The following is a 22,509-nucleotide window of genomic DNA, read 5'->3' on the forward strand; positions in this document are numbered from 1 at the left end:
TTACTGGAAATGTGATCTATTCCTGGTGTGCAGGATGTAGTCAAAATCAAATACAAATACATGAACATGGCTATAGTTTTAGCGACACTGATGACGTGTCTGAACGAATGACTCAGAAGTGGCTTTGTGTGTCTTGAAATGATTCAAGATGATATTGCATATACATGCGTAAATATTAGATGCAAAATATCATCTCATTTTTAGATAGTGTGGTATTATGCAAGTGTGTTTTGTTTGAAATGATAATCTTGTATCAATGGCGAAACAGTGATTGTGAACATTACGAGACTGGCAGTGTGATGCCTTTCAGCTAGTCTTTTCCACTCAAGTTCAAAAAGCATTCTACCAACATTTGAAGTGTTTCTAAACAAATGTAAGGTAAATCATCTCCCCATGCACCTCAATAGATAAACCATGCAGCATGTCTTTGGACCTTCTCTACTTCCTTTGTTAAGCAATCTGAAAATATTCTTTTTGGGATAACCGTTGTTTGCTTAGGACGTGATCGGGTCAAACCACGAGTCGGATGAGATCTTAACACCCATATATCCCACATAATGAGCACACGGTGATGTCAATGATAGTATCAATAATATGGTCTTCTCCCGTTGGGATACGTTTTCTAGCCGATTTGTCTAAAACGAGGTTTTCATTTTCGTGCTAGAAAGTCCAACATGGGGTCCACTCTCCATAATGATCGATTTTGCTTGGTGTAAAATGTGGTTCATTGAATTGTCTACAACAGTGGCATTAATTATGCATACCCCAAAACATGCCTCCTGAGGAAAAAATACAAGTCTTAGAGAGAAAGATTTTGTGGTCCATTATTTCTTTAGTAGAGTACTATTACTAATGTATTTTGGTCTAAAAATTGAACTTCTAAAAACCTCAAATGGTCTAAAATGGGGCACTACTTTTTTGTCGAAATGTGTCTAAGATGGGGTCAGGGGTTGGTAGTATTGGCCACACAACCCTAAAGGGCCACTGGGCCGCCTCCGGGGAGAGGGGGGTCATCTTGTCTTCACTAATTTCACCCACCGTCCTTGAATCATTCTCGTCTAATATGCCAATTTTGCTAGCAGATGTAAGGATTCTTGACCAAATTCGCCCGAACAACGTAACACACACATTCAAATAAACATAGTTAAATTGCCTGAAGCACTACTGAGCTTAGGTGCTAAAAATCAATCAGAATCTTGTTGACCCTAAGTGTTATTGAGTGTATATTATTACTAGGCGAAATAATAGTAATTGTGTGTTCCTGATAACATGGCCTCAGAAAAACAGTTTAGGTAGGTCGGGAATTTATTTTAGTTCATTTGTTTTTATTTTGCAAAACTATTGCATCGACCCAAAAACAAACAAAATGTCGGTCAGAATACCTCTTCTGTGATAGTTTGGTGAATTATTTGCGGACATCGTTGGAGACAGAAAACAGACGTACATGAAGGTCAAAAGACAAAGAATTTCTTGAGGTTTGTTTTAAACTAGTGTAGGTCGGATATCGGAAACACACAAACAAATTTATTTGGCCTTATTAACACTGGATATATTTTCAAAGGTCGTCAACAGATAGACAGTGTCGTGATGACCACAGCTGGTAATCTACCATGTAGCAACATTATCCACATGATTGGACCTCATAGAAGTGTCAAGAACAGCATACAGAAAATGCTTGAATTTGCAGATCAAAACCGTATTAGATCAATTGCAATGCCTCTCTTAGGAACAGGTTAGTATCTCAAATCAAACGTGGATATAAGCCGCATATGTAGATTTCTGTTTCCGTATAATTGACGTCTCTGCTATATCATCGAAGGTTTTGACTCGAGTGCCCTTGCAAGAATGTATTGTCAGTCACTGGTCATTGTTAAGTTCGATTTAAATGTTATATATATGTTATTCAGTTTACTATTAAAATAGTTTGCAGAAACATACCTAGAATGCAAGGCGGTACTGAACAGAAGAATTGTAACGCTCATAACTTCCCGTTATGGTAGTTATATTTCTGGCAACGTGTCATTTTACTGGGAGGAAGTATTCTCCGCCCGTTATATTATAAAGTGTATGTTATAGGTAAAGCTACTTGGACATTGGTAGTTGACTTGACTTGACATTAAGTATTGTGAAACTAAAGTTCCTTTAAGTTGTTTTGAAACATGCTGTTCATTGATATACATGTATCAATGAATATGAATTAGTGTTCTATCAAGGATATACATTAGTTTTAAAAAATTATGTCCACCTTTCAGGGGAGCTTGGAAAGGACCCTGGTCAGATGGCTGATGAGACTCTCGTGGCTATTACAGAATTCTATCAGTATAATACACCAAGATTTTTAAAGCTCATCCGTGTAACTGTCTTTCAACAAGACAAAATAAAAGTCATGGAGCAAGCAATGAAAAGGAGGATAAGTACTTCTGTAAAGGATGATCGTGGTTATGGACAAAAATTCATGGGTAATCCAAATACCAACATCTACTTTCTTTTATCTCAAAGCACTGATTGCACTGCTATACAGAAGTATGTGTATGCACACACACACACACACACACACACACACGCATACATACATACATACATACATACATACATACATACATACATACATACACACATACACACACACATACACACACATACATACATACATACATACATACATACATACACACACACACATACATACATACATACATACATACATACATACATACATACATACATACATACATGCTTACAAAAATAACTTCTTTTCTTTACATAGATTTGTATGTACCACATCATCAACAGAACATATATATATGCAGTTAGTTGTATTTGAATTATGTGCCAAATTTAATTGAATTTGAAGTGTGCATTATTAAGATATAGCCTACTTACTGAAAATCAATAATTATGCAAATGTGTCATTAACATTCCAAGCTATATTGTGAAACTTTAGGTGACACCTGCACTTTGTTATCATCAATGTATGTAACACATTATATTGACTTTGCAGTGTACATTCTAAAGATATAGACTAATTATTGAAACAATAATTTATGCAAATAGCTCATCAATATTCATGGTGAGTACCAAACCTAATCTGTTGTAGCCATTACCCTAATCAACATGTACACCATTTTTCGTTTAAATTGAGCCAACCATCTGTGAGAAAACGATGATACACACAGATAGACAGACAGACAGACAGACACATACCTACATACACACATACATACATACATACATACATACATACATACATACATACATACACACATTCACACACACACACACACACACACACACACACACACACACACACACACACACACACTTCTCTAAATTATAACCTTCCCTTACGGACGGTTTATTTGATAACTCTTATTTCAAAAAGGCATTTGTTTTAGCACCTTTTTCCTGCAATGGATTGTGTCTTTTCCTTTCCAGTGATTCAAGTGACCAACGATTTGGAAAATTTGTTTTATTGTAGATTGGTTGGGAGGATCTAAAACAGAGAAGACTCCAAGGGAATGGAATACTGTAATCTTACATGTATTTGCTAATAACAAGATAGATGTTGACAGAGCAATCAATAAACTTAAAGAGCTTCTGACAATGGACTGCCTTGAAACGGTAATATTTCCTTTGTTCACACATGAAGGGTAATATTTCCTCCGTTCACACATGTCGGTGGCCAAGTGGTTAAACCACTTGCCTCTTACCATTGCGGTCGGGGTTCGAACCCCATTCAGGGTTCGATTATATTTACCACGCTGTAAGTAAGAAGAGTGTCGTTCAGTTTGACTCTACCGAACAACGTAGGTTTTCCCCGGGTATTCCGGTTTCCCGCTGCATTAAAACTGAACCCTTGACTTCTTGGGAGACAAGTGTTTAAATGCTTAAAGAACTATCCTGTATAAATAAAGATTATTATTATTATTACAACTGACACTGCCGAGTGATAGTTATAGAATATTTGCAGCTCAAGTTGAATTTTATAAAGTGTTCTGTCTGTACGCGGAGTTTAGTCTTACACAGACTCTTGCATACAATCCAGTGACAAAATCTGATTACTTATAATTCTGGGAAATCTGAACTACAGCATTATACGATCCCAGTGTGGTATTGCACACCATAGTACGTACGGTACGGAACTATACGGAGCGAGTGCACGCACCTGTCCCTGTATAGACTCTCAACAAGCTTAAGGATGGTGCCTATGATGCAATCAATGATGTCACATCTCCATAACATAATATTTAGTTCTCGAGTATAGGGTATTGATTATAGAAATTCTACAGGTGAGTGTTCTTGTCCCTAATAACAATTACATACCTGAAAATATGAGGGAAAAACCTGTACATCATATTGCCAAGTACCTCTATACTTCATGATAAACCTACGAGAGTCTTGTTTTTGTAGCCTTCAAAGACAAACTGTCCGAACATTTCTCAAACTGGTTTAAGCGGTTATCAAAAAAGTGGCCAATGAGGATTGCATGTTTGTTGTGGAGTTTCAATTTACAAAACAATTTTATCAGGGCTTCCTACTTGAACAATCAATGTGAAACAACATTGCCTAAGTCTGCATTTGTAACTCAAAACTCAATACACTGCAAAAAGCTATATAGTACATGTACAGTAACAAACATTTTACACATTTATTATGTTTTTGAAATTTAGAGAGTTACAAACAAGGAATTGGCATATGTTTCACATTTACTGCATGTAGGGTGCCATGATGAAATTTTTTTGTAAAAGTAAAATCTAAATTAAATAACGAAACATCGTCCATTTTGGCCACCGTTAACTGTTCATACAAACTTATTGTCAACATAGTCTCGAGTGTTCTTACATTCTTTTTAACTTTGAATATTTGTTGATATCTGATTACAGTATATGGATAAACCTGGTATCGAAAAACTTGATCTGAATTGTATACAGGATAATGCACGACATTGTCAGGCAAGTACATTCATTAAGATTTGCTATTTGTTTGTGTACGCAATATACGACAATGGGAGTGATTACACACGAATTTCATCATTCAAAAGTTGCCCTAACGTTTATAAGACCACACGTTTCGTTCATTTGCTTGCAATCACTCTTAATCCCCTTTCTAATAATGCAAACTATGCTAAATGTGCCTGTAACAACCATTAAATAAATGCACACATGCATACACACACACACACGCACACACACACACACACACACACACACAGACGAAGGTGGGAGGGGAATGTTCTTTAGAGAGTAGTTCAGGTTTACCTTTCGTGGCTGTTCCATTCTGGGTCTGGTAGTTGGTTGAGTAGAGTGCTCGACTTGGAGGAGGAGCGTATGTAACTCGGTGAGTATCAATCTGCTAAGACGGTGCTCTATACCGCAGTGGCAGAGCTGACTGTTTGTGGTTGGCGTATCTCTGTTTGAAGTTGTTCTCTCATCAGACAACTCTGGTTTCTACTCTCTGGGTGTGCTGTTTATATAGAGTGTAGACAATAGAAATATCATCACTAGCTATTGTCTGTGTTGGTGGGTTGGTGTTGTGTGTGTGGAGGTGTTGGTTGTTATTGTGTGAGTTATTGGGTGCAGACAAGTAGGTGTTGGCGGGTTGTTACATGTTGGGCTTTGATGTTCCATTTAGTTAACGGGTTTAGTTTAGGTGATAGATGCTCTATTGAAGTTGGACAAATAAAACTTATTCTCGTGTCGGCATTTGGTATTCAACTCAGTTCTTTTGTTTAGTGTGGAGTTTTTTTCTGCTTTAATAATGGTTAGTTTTTCGGTTAAACACAGGTTGCATCGTTTTGTGTTATTGGTGTATGCTTGCGCTGTCTTGCTGATGGACCAGGATACGGAAAAGGGCTCGTTCTTTCTTTTCAGTTTCCAAATGTGTTTTGATAGTTCTGTGCTGTTTTCGTGTTTTTCATGTTTGAATGACTGTTTGTGGTTGGCTTATCTCTGTTTGAAGTTGTTCTCTGTTAGACCGATATATACTTTTGTTGTTTTTTTCCGTGGACGGTGACTTGGTATACGATGTTTTCCGTTTGGCATTCGCCGTTCAAAGGACAGGTGTCTTTCTGTCTGCAATTACAAGGTTTTTGAGTGGGTTTAGTTTCGCTGTTGGAGATGGAGGCGTTGTGTGCTTTGATTATGGTAGCCATGTTTGGCATGCAGCTATAACTGACTTTGACATTGTTTCTGTTGAATATTTTGTGTAACTTGGAGTCTGCTGGGAAATGTTTTGCGATTACGTTGAGGGGAGGATTCTGCTTCACTGCCGTCGGGTGTATTCGGATCTGAGACTATCTGATGCTCAATATGACGCTACCTGCATCTGGATCTGACGCCAACTTTATACTCATGCTCTACACTGAGAAAGACGCTGTTTTCAGGGGTTTCGTGCCAACCTTACTTTGTGTTTCCCTTGGATCTGCACTCTGCATTGGCTGGACAAACACGAGTAAAAAAGAAGACAGAGGCAGGGTATTTAAGTGATTCAAACTCACCAGAAAGTAGGCTTTAAAATAGGTTTACAATGATCGAGGAGTTCACAAACAGGTGAAAAATTTATCATCGTTTCAATTTCGTCAAATATGAACTTATAATTTTCAAATTTCACACACTCATTTGCAGATGAATAAAAAGAAATCGTGTCTTTTTAGATTTTCGAGTAGAAGGTTAGGAAGTATTATATTGACCTCAAACTGTCTCCTTTTTACCGAGTTCTTTTACGATTTCTCTCGATAACAAACTACCGCTGTTTGTTGCAAGGCTTGTACATAATCATTTATCTAGCAAGAGCGTGTTACGAAATGGTATGACATCTAGACTGCTGGTAGGATCACATGGGCAACAAAGATAAGAGAATTATTCTTCAGATATGGTTTCGGGGTTGTTTGGTTTGAACATCAGGCGGGGGACCCAAAAACCTCTTTAAATTTGTTTTGTAAAGGACTACAAAATTGTTACAGACAAGATTGGTCAGCCTCGCTTAATGACTCTCGACGCATGCGCAGTTATATAAATTTTAAGTCAATGCTTGAACCTGAACTGTGTTAAAATCATAAAATTTAAATTTTATCTTGCTAAGCTCCGTAGTTCTAGTCACAATTTAGCAATTGAAGTGAGACGTCATTGTAGTCCACCTATTCCTGTTGAACTTAGAGTGTGTCTATATTGTAAAAGACAAGGTTTTACATACAGTTGTTGAGGATGAGTGTCATTTTATACTGTTTTGCCCTTTATATAATGACCATAGACTAGATTTCATTCTTAAAATAGAGTTCACCCCACAAAAGAAAAATGTTTTTCCTTACTGGCATGCAAGAATGAAGTAGTCCAATACAAACTATCAGTTTTTGTTCATAAAGCTTTCAACACTCGTACTAGTTTTGTTCAGCAAACAGAGATGTATATGTTCTCCCCTATCATATTTTTTACCTTTAATTATTTTTCCGTTAATTATTAGTAGAATGATATTCAGTTCTTTGTTCTTTTTCTTCTCTACTGTTATGTAAAATGTTTTGTGCGATGGGCTGAGGCCTTAGCATTTGAAATAAACTACTACTACATTTATCTAGCTCTGTATCTCAGGATATAAATACACTCTCACATATTTATCAAGTGTAATAAGCTATAATTTATACCCAAATGTGTGTGGTCAAAATATGGAAAATAGACAATGTATCAATAATGGTGACCTATACATTGACCTCGAAATAATTAGTGTACAGTGAGGGCGCGCCACTCAACAAAATCTTGACAATTTTCCCGGGTATGTAGGGGATCACGAAAGCCGAGTGAAGTCGAGGATGGCAAGCTTTCCTGTGCTGAGAATAGGAGGCGTGGCGGGCATTTCAACAACATTTTCGACAAATAACTTTTATTGGGACTTGACGAATCACAGATATAGAGCTAAATTTCTTGAATAAATCATGAAGGAAGGCATTCAGTTTAAATCTAGTATCTGGTGTGTAGAGTTTTTTAATTGCTATGATTCTGAAGGGTTTGATTGAGTGAGATGGTCCATTGAAGTGAATTGGTACTGGTTCATATTTATTGTTTTTCCTGATTTGTGATAGGTGATTCTGCATTCTTGTGTATAGTGTATCTCCGGTTTCTCCTACATAGACTATTGTTTCGCAATGTGAGCAACGTATTGCATGCACTAGGTTTGCTGATTTGCAGTTTGACATGGTGTATTATTTTATAATGCTGTGCATTTGGCCCTTGAAATGTTTCTGTCTTCTCCATGTAGGGGCAGATGATTTAGGATATATATATAAATATATGTGTATATGTATATATGTATAAGAGGGTATATAGCCTTATATTATATATATTAAGAGTTTCTCACTTCTGAGCTGCGGTCATCAGATGACTAGACTAGTTTTCAGCCATCTGATGACTGCAGAAGCCAGAAGTTCCGAGTTATGGCTTAAGACGTCGACCTCCGATTTTCTGGCATTAAGTATATGCACACACGAGTACACACATTCACATACATGCACATGCACATACACACACGCAGGCACACACACACAATATATATATATATATATATATATATATATATATATATATATATATATATATATATATATATATATATATATATATATATATATATATATATTAGTGTAGGGTATGGGAACTTTCGTACATCGCTGATAAATTCTAATATTTCAGGTTGAGGTCGAGATGCAGTCAAGCGCCTATGTACCCAGACTAAAATTGCAAGGGAGAACGCAAGACGTTGTGCGAGTGCAAAACGACATACAGGACATGTTAGACGAAATTCACGCTGTGGAGCGAGATCTTGAAGATAAGAAACGCCTTACTGAAAGTGTCAAGTGGGTCTATTTGGATGAAAGTGGTGCATATGAAGATTTCCCAGACGACATAATGGGTGAGATCGAACAAGCCCACTCCAGTGGTCTGCGAGATGTTACAGTTAACATTGTGGACGAATCCTACAAAATCGACTTTAGTACTATGACAGAGGAAGATCTGGATGACCATTCCAAAGTACCAGTAAGAAGATTTCATAAAGAGGGTATGTTATAATTCAGACTGCTATCTGAGGTTATACCACGTCTGCAGTTTGGTCATCTATTTAAAAAAATCGTGTACTATTTGATGCTGTTATATCACAGGATTTAAAGGTAGTCGTGACCAATTTGAATATAATGGAAATAATTATCTTTAACATAACATAACATAAATTATGTATTTAAATTTTTTGTAACAGGTGGTGTTCCTTTACCAAGATTTTGGGATGTAATGACAGATGATTTGGACTTTGAAGCCATTGATCTTGACTCAACATCTGATGAATATCTTGCAGTCGAAACAGACTTTAAAAAATCTTTGCTGTGCCCTTCTCCTAAGAATTTGAACAACCCCTACAGCCTAAAGACAATTGATAAGGTAATATATGTATTTTAAGTGACGGTGAAAGAAATAGACCGCCTTTGCCAATACTATAATACTAGGCTATCAATGTCTAACGACATATAAAGGTTTTCTTGATTATGAACATTTTGGATGATGAAATATTATATTTCTTATATGTTCACGTTTTGCTTTGAACATAAAAGTGAAATAAAAACACGTTTAACTCTATATTGCAAATGTCATATGACAGAAGCCCATGACACGTGAGTGCATGTGTGTCGTACTCGGTGTATTTGCACGAGAGCTTGCAGTGTTCTCTGCACCCGTGCTTTCACGAGCAAGGAACGAGAAAGTGCGGCAGAAAACACTGCAAACACGAGTACAAATACACTGAGTACCAACACTAGAACTCATATGTGGCATGGGGTTCTATATGTGATTGTTACATATGTTTATGTGAAACGGCAAATTTCTATAATAAAATCATAAAAATCACGCGATTTCGTATGCAGCGAATGAACCATCGCGTTCTATTTGCATATAATTTGCATACAGGGCTCTGTAGTGAAAGTACAACTAGTATGCACGCGCACCAGTGCAAGTAATTTCTTTTGCATGTCATTTATAATAATAATTCATATTCGAAATTGTGATAATTTTAATCTTTCTAGATTCAACGTATACAAAACCCTGCTCTATACAGACAATACTTTGTATTGAAAGAGAAAATGGATGGTAAAAATAAGGTTGGAATGAAAAACGAAAGTGCTTTATACCACGGTACCAATGACGTCACAGTGGAAAAGATCAACACCCAAGGTTTCAACAGAAGTTTTGCTGGTAAAAATGGTAAGTTACTTACTTATACTACAATTGTAAAATAGGTCTATGTTTAATTTGGTGTATTAACACATGAAATCCACTTTGAGTGGGGATGTCAAAGACTATAAACTTAATTGGAATGAGTTGTCATTTTTTTCTGTATAGTGACTTGTGTCCACCCATAAATAGAAATTCACCTTAAACTAGACAAATATTCGCATCTTACAGTCACTGAAACTCAATATTAAACTAATGTGATATCAGATCTTTGATATAGTTTAAAGTTTTTTACTTGCAAGACAATGATCACAGCTCTCGTATATCATAATATAATCCTAATCCTAATATAATCCTAATTAAAATAAACCAAGCTATAAGGCTACATCTAACTCATTTCTATCGCTATGGTGTAAAATGCTGAATGGTCATTCATACTTTAGTTTAAATCAGTTATCAGCCTATTTCGGAAACTCTATTTGATTTTGGATTATACCAAAGTTAACGTTGAGGTAGAAGTTTCGCAGCCATGATTGTGTGCTTTAATTTAATTATAGCGATGCCCTCTTCCATTTCAGCTGCTGTCTATGGCAGGGGGAGTTATTTCGCGGTAAACGCTTCGTACTCGGCTACCAATACATATTCACCACCGGATAAGGTTGGAAAAAAGTATGTGTACCGAGCGAAAGTACTGACTGGTGACTTTGCCACTGGGACGAGAGACATGCTTGTTCCGCCACCAAAAGACCCAAGAAAACCAACGGTGACATATGACAGCGTTACTAACGATGTAAATGACCCAGAAATATTCGTTGTCTTCAACGATGCTGTGGCGTGCCCAGAATACCTTATCGTATTCCAATAGCATTGATGTCTTGCAAAAAAACTCTCAACCAAGCTGAAGCCTGACAACCATATGAATGCGAATTGCACCACTTTGATCGTACGTGGTAGTCTAAGATGAAAGTTTGAAATGAAAATCCACAAATGAGCATAGACATATTCTGTCATTTCATACTGTCACGATTGATCTTGTATTACAGCTTCAAACCATCTAACTAATGGTATTTTAATTAATATGTGTATTAGTCAACCTCAAAGGGGCACAAGCTGAGTTTATACGTATTTGGACGTAGTTTTTTGCTACATATCTAAAAAGTACACCTAGTATTTTACTTACTGAAGCACTTACACTTATAACCACCACTTGCAATTAACTGAACTTAAATTAACCTGCTATTTACGATCATATATTTCTCATGAACGATCTGATGACGTAATCTCATAGGTATCAATAAATGTTCAGGAAATCAATACTATACATCTAGCCATCCCTACTTTGCAATCAACTGTTCTAACGATGCCAGAAGACGAGTGTAATGTCTTAGAAGACATACATTGACATTGGTGTTTCAATTTAAGTGTTTTCATTTGAGTAAAAAACTTATAAACTCAGCTTGTGCCATTTTAATTAAACTAGAAAATTGTCATATAGAACTAAAAAATTCCAAAAGATATATTTGAAATGAACGATTGTTGTTTTTAACGTTATATAAACAGGTTACTTTATATTTGTTGATAACTTTGAAAGCATTGCGTCAATTTGATGTCTTGTAATTTTTTCCTTTTGTATTCTCATTGTCTAATCGTTGGGAGAACAAAATCAACAGCTTTCAAAACATATCTTCAAATAACTTACAAGACCAAATTTGATGTAGCAAAAAGCTTTTACTCGAGTCGACATGCACATTTGCTTGTTACTGGAAAATGTTCAGAATGGTGATGAACAAAGTATAAGAATAAGCATGTAATGGAAATATCGATAGTTATGGAATTTAGAGACACTCAGATTTTTGTTATTTCCGAACTTGTCATCATTTTGGAGTCATTACTAATTTCTAAAATTGTGTATACAAATTTTGCGTAAAATCCTAAGCGAGGGTCTATTTCCTATATGGTAAATTGTCCACGTATATAGCAATGATTTTAAAGAAGTTAATACAGTGTGTTTACTTTTGGAAAACAGTTGCTATAAATTCCATTCATTTAGCCTTCATGTACTGATAGCTTTCCATTTTCAGGCTTGGATTCAAATGAATTTCAAAATCAAGCTGTGTTAAATGCGATAATTCCAAAAATATTCCTCCTGCAATTCAATATGGGTTTTACAGGTTTAAGGAAAGATATATTTAGTAACATTCTCAACCAGAAGTAGTTTATATTAGTAACCTTTAAAATAACGAAAATTATTGTGTGTAGTTGAAAGACATTTAGTGATGAGTTGATATTAGCATTATTACTATCCAAAGTTGTGTCGCTTTATAAAAAGAATTTATTCTACACCCTTACCAACTAATAAATGCAAAATCTACATTTTTGTGTTCTCAATTAACAAACTACATTTACTCAGTACGTATCAGAAAATAATTAATCAATGCTTCTCTGCCAGACCATTACATATTAAAACAACTCTTGAAATTCAGAAAATAAATAAAACTTAAGTCACATATCTCACTTTAATAAGTAACTATGTAAAAGTCTAGCTAAAGTCACCGGTGTACATATTGCATTTGGTTTGGTTTAAGGAGAACTATGATCGTTGAAACTGTCAAAAAAGCCACGAGACTCTAAATGGTGTGCATGGCCAGGAAAAGTACGCCGTGTCGGTGCACCCTCGCACTTAGAGTAAGGCCGTTGATTTGAGGGTAGATTGACACCACGTTTCTCAACGTCTAGGCCAGGAAAAGCAAGTACTTGCATGATATCGGAATACATAATCCCTTTTTGATCACATTCCACGTAAGAAAATTAAAGATTGCACTTTCGTTATTTCGCAAAGCATTGTATGGTATTAGTGTGTTCTCAAGTTATTTCATACTTCTTAAGCTTTATATTTAATCAATGTTTAAAAACAAACGATCATAGTTTACTTAAAGGGAAGTAGTCCACAACTTTACGTATATTATATTTCACGTGGAAAACAAGTAATGGAAAGCCACTTCTGCTGACGCATGCCTATCACTAATAATTACAGTCAAAACCCCTGTCACCAGTCTAGCTAAAGTCACTTCGTATAGATGATGATCCAATGACGAATCCTTTTACCCAGTGAAATTACATCTTCAACCCATTATTCTCATAGAGTTTCACTTGGCAATGCAGAGATTAGGCGTATTATATATATATATATTGAAATGACAATTCAGTTTTCTAGATATGCCAGTAATGTGCAGTGATTAGTTGGCAAGTAACAACCTATGTAAAATCATCAGAAAACAAGAGTAGTAAAGTTGAGGACTATGTCTTTTTAAAGCATACATAGATATGTAATCATTTTTCCTTATCATATATACTTGTACAAGGTGACTGTAACTTTTCACATATGTACATCTTATCTATCGCATATCATGTATAAATTGAATAAAAAGATGGTGGTGGTAAAATAGTTAGCCTGATGTTATATTTATCATGGACGATTGTTGCTTACCGTCGTATGCTCTTCTTCTCTGTTGGTATAACGTGACGACAACACTCTTAACAATGGAAATGAATGCCGTAATGTTATCAGCATGTTAATGATATGGTTGCGTACCCTCCAATCAGTGGAAATCTTCGGATAGTTATGTATATTAGTTTTCTTTAATTGGGCTACCAGCATGACAACTATGTGATATGAAAATGTTGGTATGTATGTTGGGGTAGGCGTATCGCTGTATTGACAACGACTTATGGTCATATGTAGATTGTAATCATATAAAACACCTCAGGAAGTCAATCGATAGCCATGCAGTTGGAATTTGTGTGTTAGAGTGTTGTGATTAAAGGGTCTATATTTGTATAACACTTTTACTACTATTGGATGACGTATAGTCCAGCAGACATTCCTGTCAAATTCATAAAATAATGTTTCCCAGATAAACTCCAGATTAAAGCACCGTTTATTTATTTTATTTAGTTATTTCGTGCCATCAAAATGTCACACAAAAATGAGCGGGAAGTCAAACTGTTTTACTATACAAATAAAAATAACATATAATCCTTTATAGCCTTATATAATATATATATATACCAAGTTATTAAAGCCTGATACCCTATATTCCAGGGTGTACTTACATAACCTAGTCAATAAAGCCTGGTACCTTATATGTAGGGTGTAATTATATAGATACAGAAAACAAGTGAAATAACAAACAGCTATCTAAGTATACACAACAAGCCTAGTATAACAATTTCTTTTTGATAATTTGATTTATTCTCAATATTGTAATAAAACAATTGTACAACTGAAAAACGTACATACAATGTAAATAATTATTTTTTACGATAACATCATTAGCTAGAACTGCTTTCAACACCCATGAATAGTTTTTCTTAAAACTCAAAAATAACTTTCTATTGCATTCGATCCCTCGTACAGGTAATATTTTTGAAATACAGGCACCCTTAATGTTTTGATTTCGAGAAAAGAAGGTACATATACTTTCTTTGTCGGTATTTTAGTGCTATTCATTTATAAAAACACTTCTTCCATTTCTGGATTTGAAGACATATTTGTATTTAGGAGTACAAACATATTCCATTAGCAGTAAAATAGTTTTAGTCTGAAGAGAACTAAAATCGTCCCCCCCCCAAAAAAAAAAAATGAATTACGGTTTTTCATCATCGTACATTGAGCTTTTGATCTCGCCTTTACAGGAAGGACTATTTATGTATCTAATTCTGTTTTCTGTGATGGAATGATAAAATGATTATAATGTTAATGGGTCGTGTTTAAATATTGAGATTTCTTAATGAAAATACTTGGAGGTTGGTGTTCACAAATTGCTTTCTATGAACAAGAAATTAGCAATCCCGATTATTCATAAGAAACTAGTCATTCCTCCAAAGCTATACATTGTTGCTAAAGAACATCTAAGTTAAATTCATATATGTGTCTTCAAAATTTGAACATTCTTTCATTGTAAATATCTCTTATTTTGTAGCATTTATTGTAATCATGGAGAGAACTTCTCTCCGACGTGTATCTTGTAAAGAATTTTATCAAAAGTAAATTTTTTATGTACACTAACCTCTTTGTAGTGAATTCTGCTATAGTGAATACTGTTATTATAGCCAACACCTATTCATGTACCGTAAAGTGACTCAAGCTGAGTTTATTGGTTTTTGGTTTACGTGAAAATACTGACAAAAACGCCGATTTGCTATTCTAAGTATAATGTTTATAAATGATCATGCCGCCATCTATGGCATTACAATTTGTGTTCTGGTATTCTTAGAACTGCTAATTGCAAAGTAGGGAGTTCCGTACATTTTTTGCTACGTATAATAAATTACGTCTTACGATCGTTTACAAGTTGTATCTTAATACCAGGTTTGAGTTAAGTGAATTGCAATTGGTGGTTTAAGTATACACCAGTAAGTAGAAGATACTTTGGGTGTCATTTATTATGCAGAAAAAATACATCCCAAAAACATATACACTCAGCTTATGTCCCTTTAAATTCGTATTTTCCATAAGTGATTAACAATTCAATTCATTATAACAAACCTTGATCAAATCTTCCAAAATTCATTTTATCATAAACAGAAATTACAGTACAGTGTTCATAATTATAGGCCTCCCTCATAACTCCGTTGTGTTTCTCCACTTCGGAGAAGAGTTTGCTCTATTTTCTGGGCTAATAATAACCATATATTACTGTAAACATATTGGACGTGAATATTGTAAATTTTAGAAAGTTAGACACCTTGCCTACACATTTCATCTTCTTATATTTGCACCTATTGAATAACTTAAAAACGAAAATATGACAACTTTTGTTTGGCATACGAGAACTAATTTACGAAAGGTAACTTGTATAACCTAGCAGGAGACGGTTGTTTTGGAAACGTTAAATTTACAACTGGTACTGTCGATACAAAATAAGTAAACCGATGAGTACGATAACTTAAGTCGCAATCACGATAGTTTGAAACCATATTCCCAATATCAAGGTTCCCAAGGTTTCAATGTTCAGTCATTCGAATCCATCAGATACTGCGACTGGCGCACATTAGTCACATGGTGTTGCCTCCGTTCTTTGTATGTTGTCAGATCTTTTGTGTAAGTACCCGTGTTTCCTTCCCATAGCAAGGCATAGGTGGACTCTTTGTCTGAAGAACAACAAGGGGAAAACTCAGTCATAACTACGTGCGATACTTTGAAACATCGTTCAATATTATATCAATAACAGCTAATTCTGTAAAAGAAATGTGGGGTGCATATAAATTGAAATAGCTAACCATCACAGATTAAAAATACATGCATCAACAGCACAAAGTGTGAAATGAGAAGTGTTCGACTCTATTACTAAATGTGCATGGCTACTCCCAATGCATCACGTGATAACAATGAGACATTTTGCAACTGTTGACGATTGATGAATATTTGATTTCAGTGGCCTAGAAAGTCCCTTCACATTGTTATCAGATTTCATTTTGCTGTATATCTAGTCATACGATAACTTACCAATAATTGTAGAAGAGCCTGTATAACTTATAAAACCTGTGCCAATGGTTGCAACACAGGGAGCCAACTCACTGCCTGTAGAAGATATGGATAACGCTAAGGATTATGGGCAATCCATTCATGCATGTAAGTATATATATATTCTGTTGCCCACTTTTCGACTTTTTAAAAAACACATGTTCAAATATACTTGCAGTAATTTTCATTATTTTGTACTTTTAAACTGAATAGTCAGTTGCGATTATTTTTTCTTTCTCTGTCGTGTTGTCTCCATGAATGACATTATTTTAGTCAATATATCGTTCTTTCTGTCCCCGTGTCGGAATACATGTGTAGCACATTGAATGTACTCTTTTAGAGTGGTCAGTGTCTGCGTTGAAAGGTGTAAAAGACTCGGACTACTATGCGCATGTCTTGGGGACACACAACTAAATAATTGATACTGGGGTGACCAATGTATAGGCGTCTATCATTTCATTCTTTTTCCTTACACACGCTTTATAATCAAGTCTCGAGAAACCGTGCTATAACACTATCCTCAGATCGACCACTGTGGTAACTACTTACCGACCATTGGACTTGAGATAATCTGCCTGACTGGTCCAGTATGTCGACGTATCACGTCAATCACTTCAAATGATGACGTATCAACTAATATGACACACCCATTGCTTGTCCCAACCCACAGAGTGTAATTTGTAGTTTGCAGTAACAGTGACGACACAAAACATTCTACTTCTCCAGCTTCACAGCTGTGACTCCTTTTATGAGAACACAAAATACAAATATGTCAGATAGATTAACATAGTATGGGAATAAATTTCAAACAAAAGGAAAGACATATGCATAAAAATATTTGAAATCGAATAATTTAATTGATTAAATTATACCGCTTTCGAAATATCTGGACCATTTACGTGTAACGAGATATGTTATGCTTCATGATTGTGGGATGTTTTCTCTACTTAGCAGTCTTTTTTTCCGACACACATCAACTTCTGGTAAATTTAGTTGATATCAATTATTGTCATATTAAAAGGAACACCAAATAAGCATCTTTGGGTTTACCTGATGACGTCACTACAGCAGATTCTTGATGCCTGTCCACACGGATGACAATTAGCATCTAAATGCCAGGCCTCTACTTCAGAACTGTTTATCCTTGAAAGCCACAGTTTTTCACCAACTGCTATATGAGTGATTAGGCCATCCCTAACATGACAAAACATAGTGCACAAACATTATAGTGTTGCAGAGCTGTAAGAAAAGCTCAGCCCGGGGCTCAGTCCAGTACAACGGTATGGTGTGGTTCGCCAGGGTTCGATAAATTCAGTCCCACTACTAATACTACGGTACAAAGTAGAATATGAAACACATGGTTAGAACCTCTATCGGTTTTCTATTTGCAGGAACTCGTGTTATTACTTATCATGGTTTGTAAATGTGAAATCATAACCCCACTTTAAAGTCCACATTTGTGAATGCATACTGAATGGTAACATGGTCGTCTTTGTAAGGGAATGATTAACATAGAAATACGTAATGCCATGATGTGCATCCTGGCTGTAATATTTTCACTTTAAAGATAAATACTCATGAAAAGGTATTGCAGATTTTTATCATTCCTTTACCTGTGATCGATGTCCATGGTCTCGTCCAATTCACAGGTTGTACTGCTGAGTGCAGTGGGTTTCATTGTCATAACATGATCTCCACATCCAATCCACAATTTGTTACTGTTAATGGTCATACATTGAACTGGGTTGGCATTCCTCGATATAACAATACATATGGTAGGTTCACATACACCCTGGAGGTAGAAATGGGTATACATGCTTATAATATGTATAGGAATTCAATTTTCGATTTTGTTTGCTTTTCGAATCCCTGCATGTCATGACCACCTCATGTCGGATTAATGTGACATCATCATGCCCAACATCTGAAAAACATATGAACATGCACATTGATTTGAATCATTATGACTCACTCTATGCCACTTGGAGTGGTTTGATTGGTTGGTTGGTTGGTTGCCAAACCAAACGTAAGAATGTTTTGTTTTCTGGCCATTGGTCAATTTAGTACCACAACTACCAAAACTACTGTCTACGAGTGTAATGACAATTTTACTCCGTCAGGTGTCACCAACCATCTGTCATTAGATCACCAGTCAGTCTGAAGAAGCGTCCATGATAGGATGTGAAACTTTTGCCATTCAAAACAACACCAAGTCTAGTAGGATAGATTGTAATTACTTCGTTATTACCAAACTACTGTATATAAATCAATACAGACATACCGACTTCAATCTATCGATAGAATACATTACTACACATCCATTGGTAAGACCAGCGAAAACGGCTCCTTCAGTGTCATACCTAAGAAAAATAGGAATATTATTGAGTCATTCTTCTTTTGTGACATAATCGTTGGCACGGAAACCACAATTCCAACTTCGATTTATCCCCCCTGTACACCAGTGTGTATGTACACATTATAAAGTAAATCCACCTTGTTCCTCGAACTTGTTCCTGGTCTTTTACATCGTTATAGAGTTTGTCTTTTTCAATTTAAGATGGCACAAGTTGAGGGGTTTACTCCTGAAGTAAAAATACTTATCTATAACATCCTGTATAATTCTAGTTTACTGTCGACGTCCGTGCTTTTAAAAGTCACATTCTGGTATTGTTAGCAGGGTTGATAGCTTGATTGAGATTTCCTGGACATTTCAGTATTGGCACACTAAATTATATCATTGAATCGTAAAGCCTAAATAGCAGGTACAGTACAGTACAGTACAGTACAGTACATTGCATTGCACTACATTGCACTGCGCTACAGTACAGCACAGTACCCTGTCCAGTTCAGTACATTTGTAGTTGTAAACAGGGATAATATTTATAATAAGTAACTTTGGTGCCACCTACCCATCGTAATACTGTAAACACAATACAGGGTCACTCAATTCCAACTGTTTAGATTCGCATTTCTTCGTCCCCGAATGACCTATCAGTAACGTCCTATCTACACCGAGGATAAAAATGTCATTCTCTAGGCATATAAAACTGATATTACACTCATCAGTCATAGTAACTGTTGACATCATCAAATCGGCCACCGACACCTACAAGAAAAATCGTTTAGTCGCTGGAATAAGATAATAATTATTTAAATATGAAGCAAAAGCAAATCACTTTTTGCACATTTAGTTATGATTGCGTTATATTATAAGTACCATATTTTCAGTGACAATCCGCATCAATGTAAACCTAGATAGAGTAGACACTACACGTTAAGACTAACTTTAATAATTTAAAAAAAAGTGACAAATTAAAAGATAGTTATTTCGAATTATTACCTTTCCATCTCTACTTGTCCTTGATGTATTGATCCGACATACTGCAACTTTTCCGTTCCTGTTTCCCGCAATCCATATCTCCGACCAGCTGTGACTTTCTTTGTTGTAAGTCTGCAGATTAAACATCACAGATAAAGCTATGTGATTGAAATGGGTTTGTATCATGTACGATAGACATTAACCAGAAGAACACACCATAACTTCTCTCCGTTGACTTCGACGGGCACTTATTTATTATATATATATATATATATATATATATATATATATATATATATATATATATATATATATATATATATATATATATATATATATATATGAAAGGAGAGTGGTCAATGTATGCCTCTTCTTCGACTGTCGAGGTGTAAATTTGGTACAGATAGAAATTATCAATCTATGATATTTTAGAGGGTAAATATCAAAGCACTTATTTCCCATTATTTGATTACACATTATGGAAATCAGATTATTTAACTTAAATTAGAAATTGTATGATACTGTCATTGCGACTTCTAGGAATTATTAGAAATAGTGACTGATTCTTTGATATTGTACATTACGTCATAAAAACCTAGACGAAGCAAAAGATAAATTAAGAATGATATACACACGTACATCGGGAAAACAATCTGAAAGCTTCTATGGGAAAGCTACCGGCAAGTCTGACTAGCTCCCTCCCTTCGTCACCCTCGCACACACGCACGCACGTACGTATAAATATAAGACAACCTTACCCTAAATGCTGCTGCCTGTACTTCGAGACCGTCGTCCATTTGAAGTCCTCCTTTCATACATAATAACTCGGCCGACTTCAATGCCTCCAGCACACCATCAGACTGAAAATATGAAACCATTCATCATTACAATCACAGTGTGTACATTCGTAATCCACTACAGTCAAACAAGTGTGTATAATCTTGGAACTCATAACAATTAAAGTGTGTATATTCTTGTAGATAATAAAAAAATATGTTCTGTTTTTGCATGAAAAGTATTACGAATATTACAAAACAAAACCAGTATGAGTCGGTTAGTGTATCACTTAATATCAAAACAGACCTAGAAGCCCATTACGTGTGCTCGGTGATAAGTTAGAAATTACAAACTCCTTGGATATTTAAAAAAACACATTGTTTGTATTGGAAACTTGTTTGAATATTGCAAATATTTCTCGTCCTGTGATATCCTGAGTACTCGCAAGTGGTATCTAACACAAACTGTGTGTGTAATATTTCCAAAACAAACCCCCAAAGGGCTTAATTTCCCATACCGTTGGTCTTTTTTCTGGAATACGTTGAATACAATGGATTATCAGGTTTTCAACGTCTGGCCAAGGAGTACAACCATCAAATGGTATGTTAGGTATGAGCTCCTCCTGACAATAAATTTAAATATATCAAATTATCATAAGATGCTGCTCATATCACTAATGCTACTCTTATATACCCTCTGAAAAATTCTTGAACTCACACGATTCTCCGACGGGACCTTGGTGTCCTTTCTTTGGTCTATTACACATTTTACAGCTCTTCTCTTGTCGCTCTCTGATTTATCATCCATCATAACGTCTCGAAAGAAACACGACAAGGAGGAGCCCCACCCAGGACAATACGATTATAAACCACTGACTGGGCTGTGATTTCATTGACGCACCTGGAGCGACTATATGTTAATGCATTTCAATAACAATTAAAATCCCATATACCACATACACCTTAAAAGTGCACTGTGTTACTTCAAAGGTAGATACATCCACAGGGAACAGGAGGCATATATGCGAAGGATTAGCATATTTTCACTACTTTTTATGTTGAATAAAAAATGAAAGAAAGATGTTTGAGTGTAATTTATTCCCAATGCTTGTATTTAGCTGTTATCAGTTAATAACTACTAAACAGTGCACATAAGGCACGTTAATAGCCCGCCACATGTCTTCTGTAATCATTCGCTGTCTACCTTATGGTAAGTCGCAAAGTAAGTGTTTCCTTGATATTAGTATATGCATAATGACGTCATCGATTCGTCTATACATCATACATAAATACATAGGGTTTGGCTCTGGCAATAACAGTAGTCAATACAGCATAAACCACTAGTACACAGGCGATGGCACCATCGACGGCCAACAACTGTGGTAAATAAAAATGATAATTTTCAACCTACCTGACATAACGGCATCTCTGAGATCATTTTATACACGACTAATTCGTATAATAGAATACCAAATGAGTAAATATCAACCTAAAAATAACAACATACAGTATGCTTAGTTAGCAAGCTTCTTCCAGGAGATAATAAGTGTTCTCAAACGTTTAAACCTAAATAGTTCATCAGTTCTCGTTGTTGTGTTGTTCTCCCTGTGACACCCTTTTCGATGGACGTAACCTCGAAGGGTCGTCAGTCTCGAGTTTATTCTCGCGAGCCAGGTAAATCTT

The 22,509-nt window shown here is 35.6% G+C and overlaps 2 protein-coding genes across 2 annotated transcripts in view; one reads left to right on the forward strand and one right to left on the reverse strand.

Moving 5' to 3' along the window:
• Positions 1-1,587: 1,587 nt before the first annotated feature.
• LOC144435050 (protein mono-ADP-ribosyltransferase PARP14-like) lies at positions 1,588-11,070 on the forward strand. The gene is made up of 8 exons (XM_078123595.1): positions 1,588-1,732; positions 2,253-2,459; positions 3,479-3,621; positions 4,884-4,952; positions 8,679-9,045; positions 9,241-9,419; positions 10,058-10,235; positions 10,784-11,070. Exons 1-8 carry the CDS (start codon positions 1,588-1,590, stop codon positions 11,068-11,070), a joined length of 1,575 nt encoding a protein of 524 aa, XP_077979721.1.
• Positions 11,071-14,546: 3,476 nt separating this feature from the next.
• The window catches only part of LOC144437265 (leucine-rich repeat serine/threonine-protein kinase 2-like), a 38,851-nt gene continuing 30,888 nt past the window's right edge, over positions 14,547-22,509 (reverse strand). The window contains exons 52-62 of the mRNA XM_078126176.1: positions 22,238-22,315; positions 21,345-21,449; positions 20,809-20,910; positions 20,072-20,182; positions 19,641-19,837; positions 19,013-19,091; positions 18,345-18,523; positions 17,782-17,925; positions 17,281-17,474; positions 16,714-16,788; positions 14,547-16,358 (exon numbers count right to left, since the gene is read on the reverse strand). Coding sequence (XP_077982302.1) covers positions 16,219-16,358; positions 16,714-16,788; positions 17,281-17,474; positions 17,782-17,925; positions 18,345-18,523; positions 19,013-19,091; positions 19,641-19,837; positions 20,072-20,182; positions 20,809-20,910; positions 21,345-21,449; positions 22,238-22,315 — 1,404 coding nt within the window. The 3' untranslated portion in view covers positions 14,547-16,218. The remainder of the gene's footprint in view (positions 16,359-16,713; positions 16,789-17,280; positions 17,475-17,781; positions 17,926-18,344; positions 18,524-19,012; positions 19,092-19,640; positions 19,838-20,071; positions 20,183-20,808; positions 20,911-21,344; positions 21,450-22,237; positions 22,316-22,509) is intronic.

Source organism: Glandiceps talaboti, chromosome 1, assembly GCF_964340395.1.
Source record: "Glandiceps talaboti chromosome 1, keGlaTala1.1, whole genome shotgun sequence".
Lineage (NCBI taxonomy): Eukaryota > Metazoa > Hemichordata > Enteropneusta > Spengelidae > Glandiceps > Glandiceps talaboti.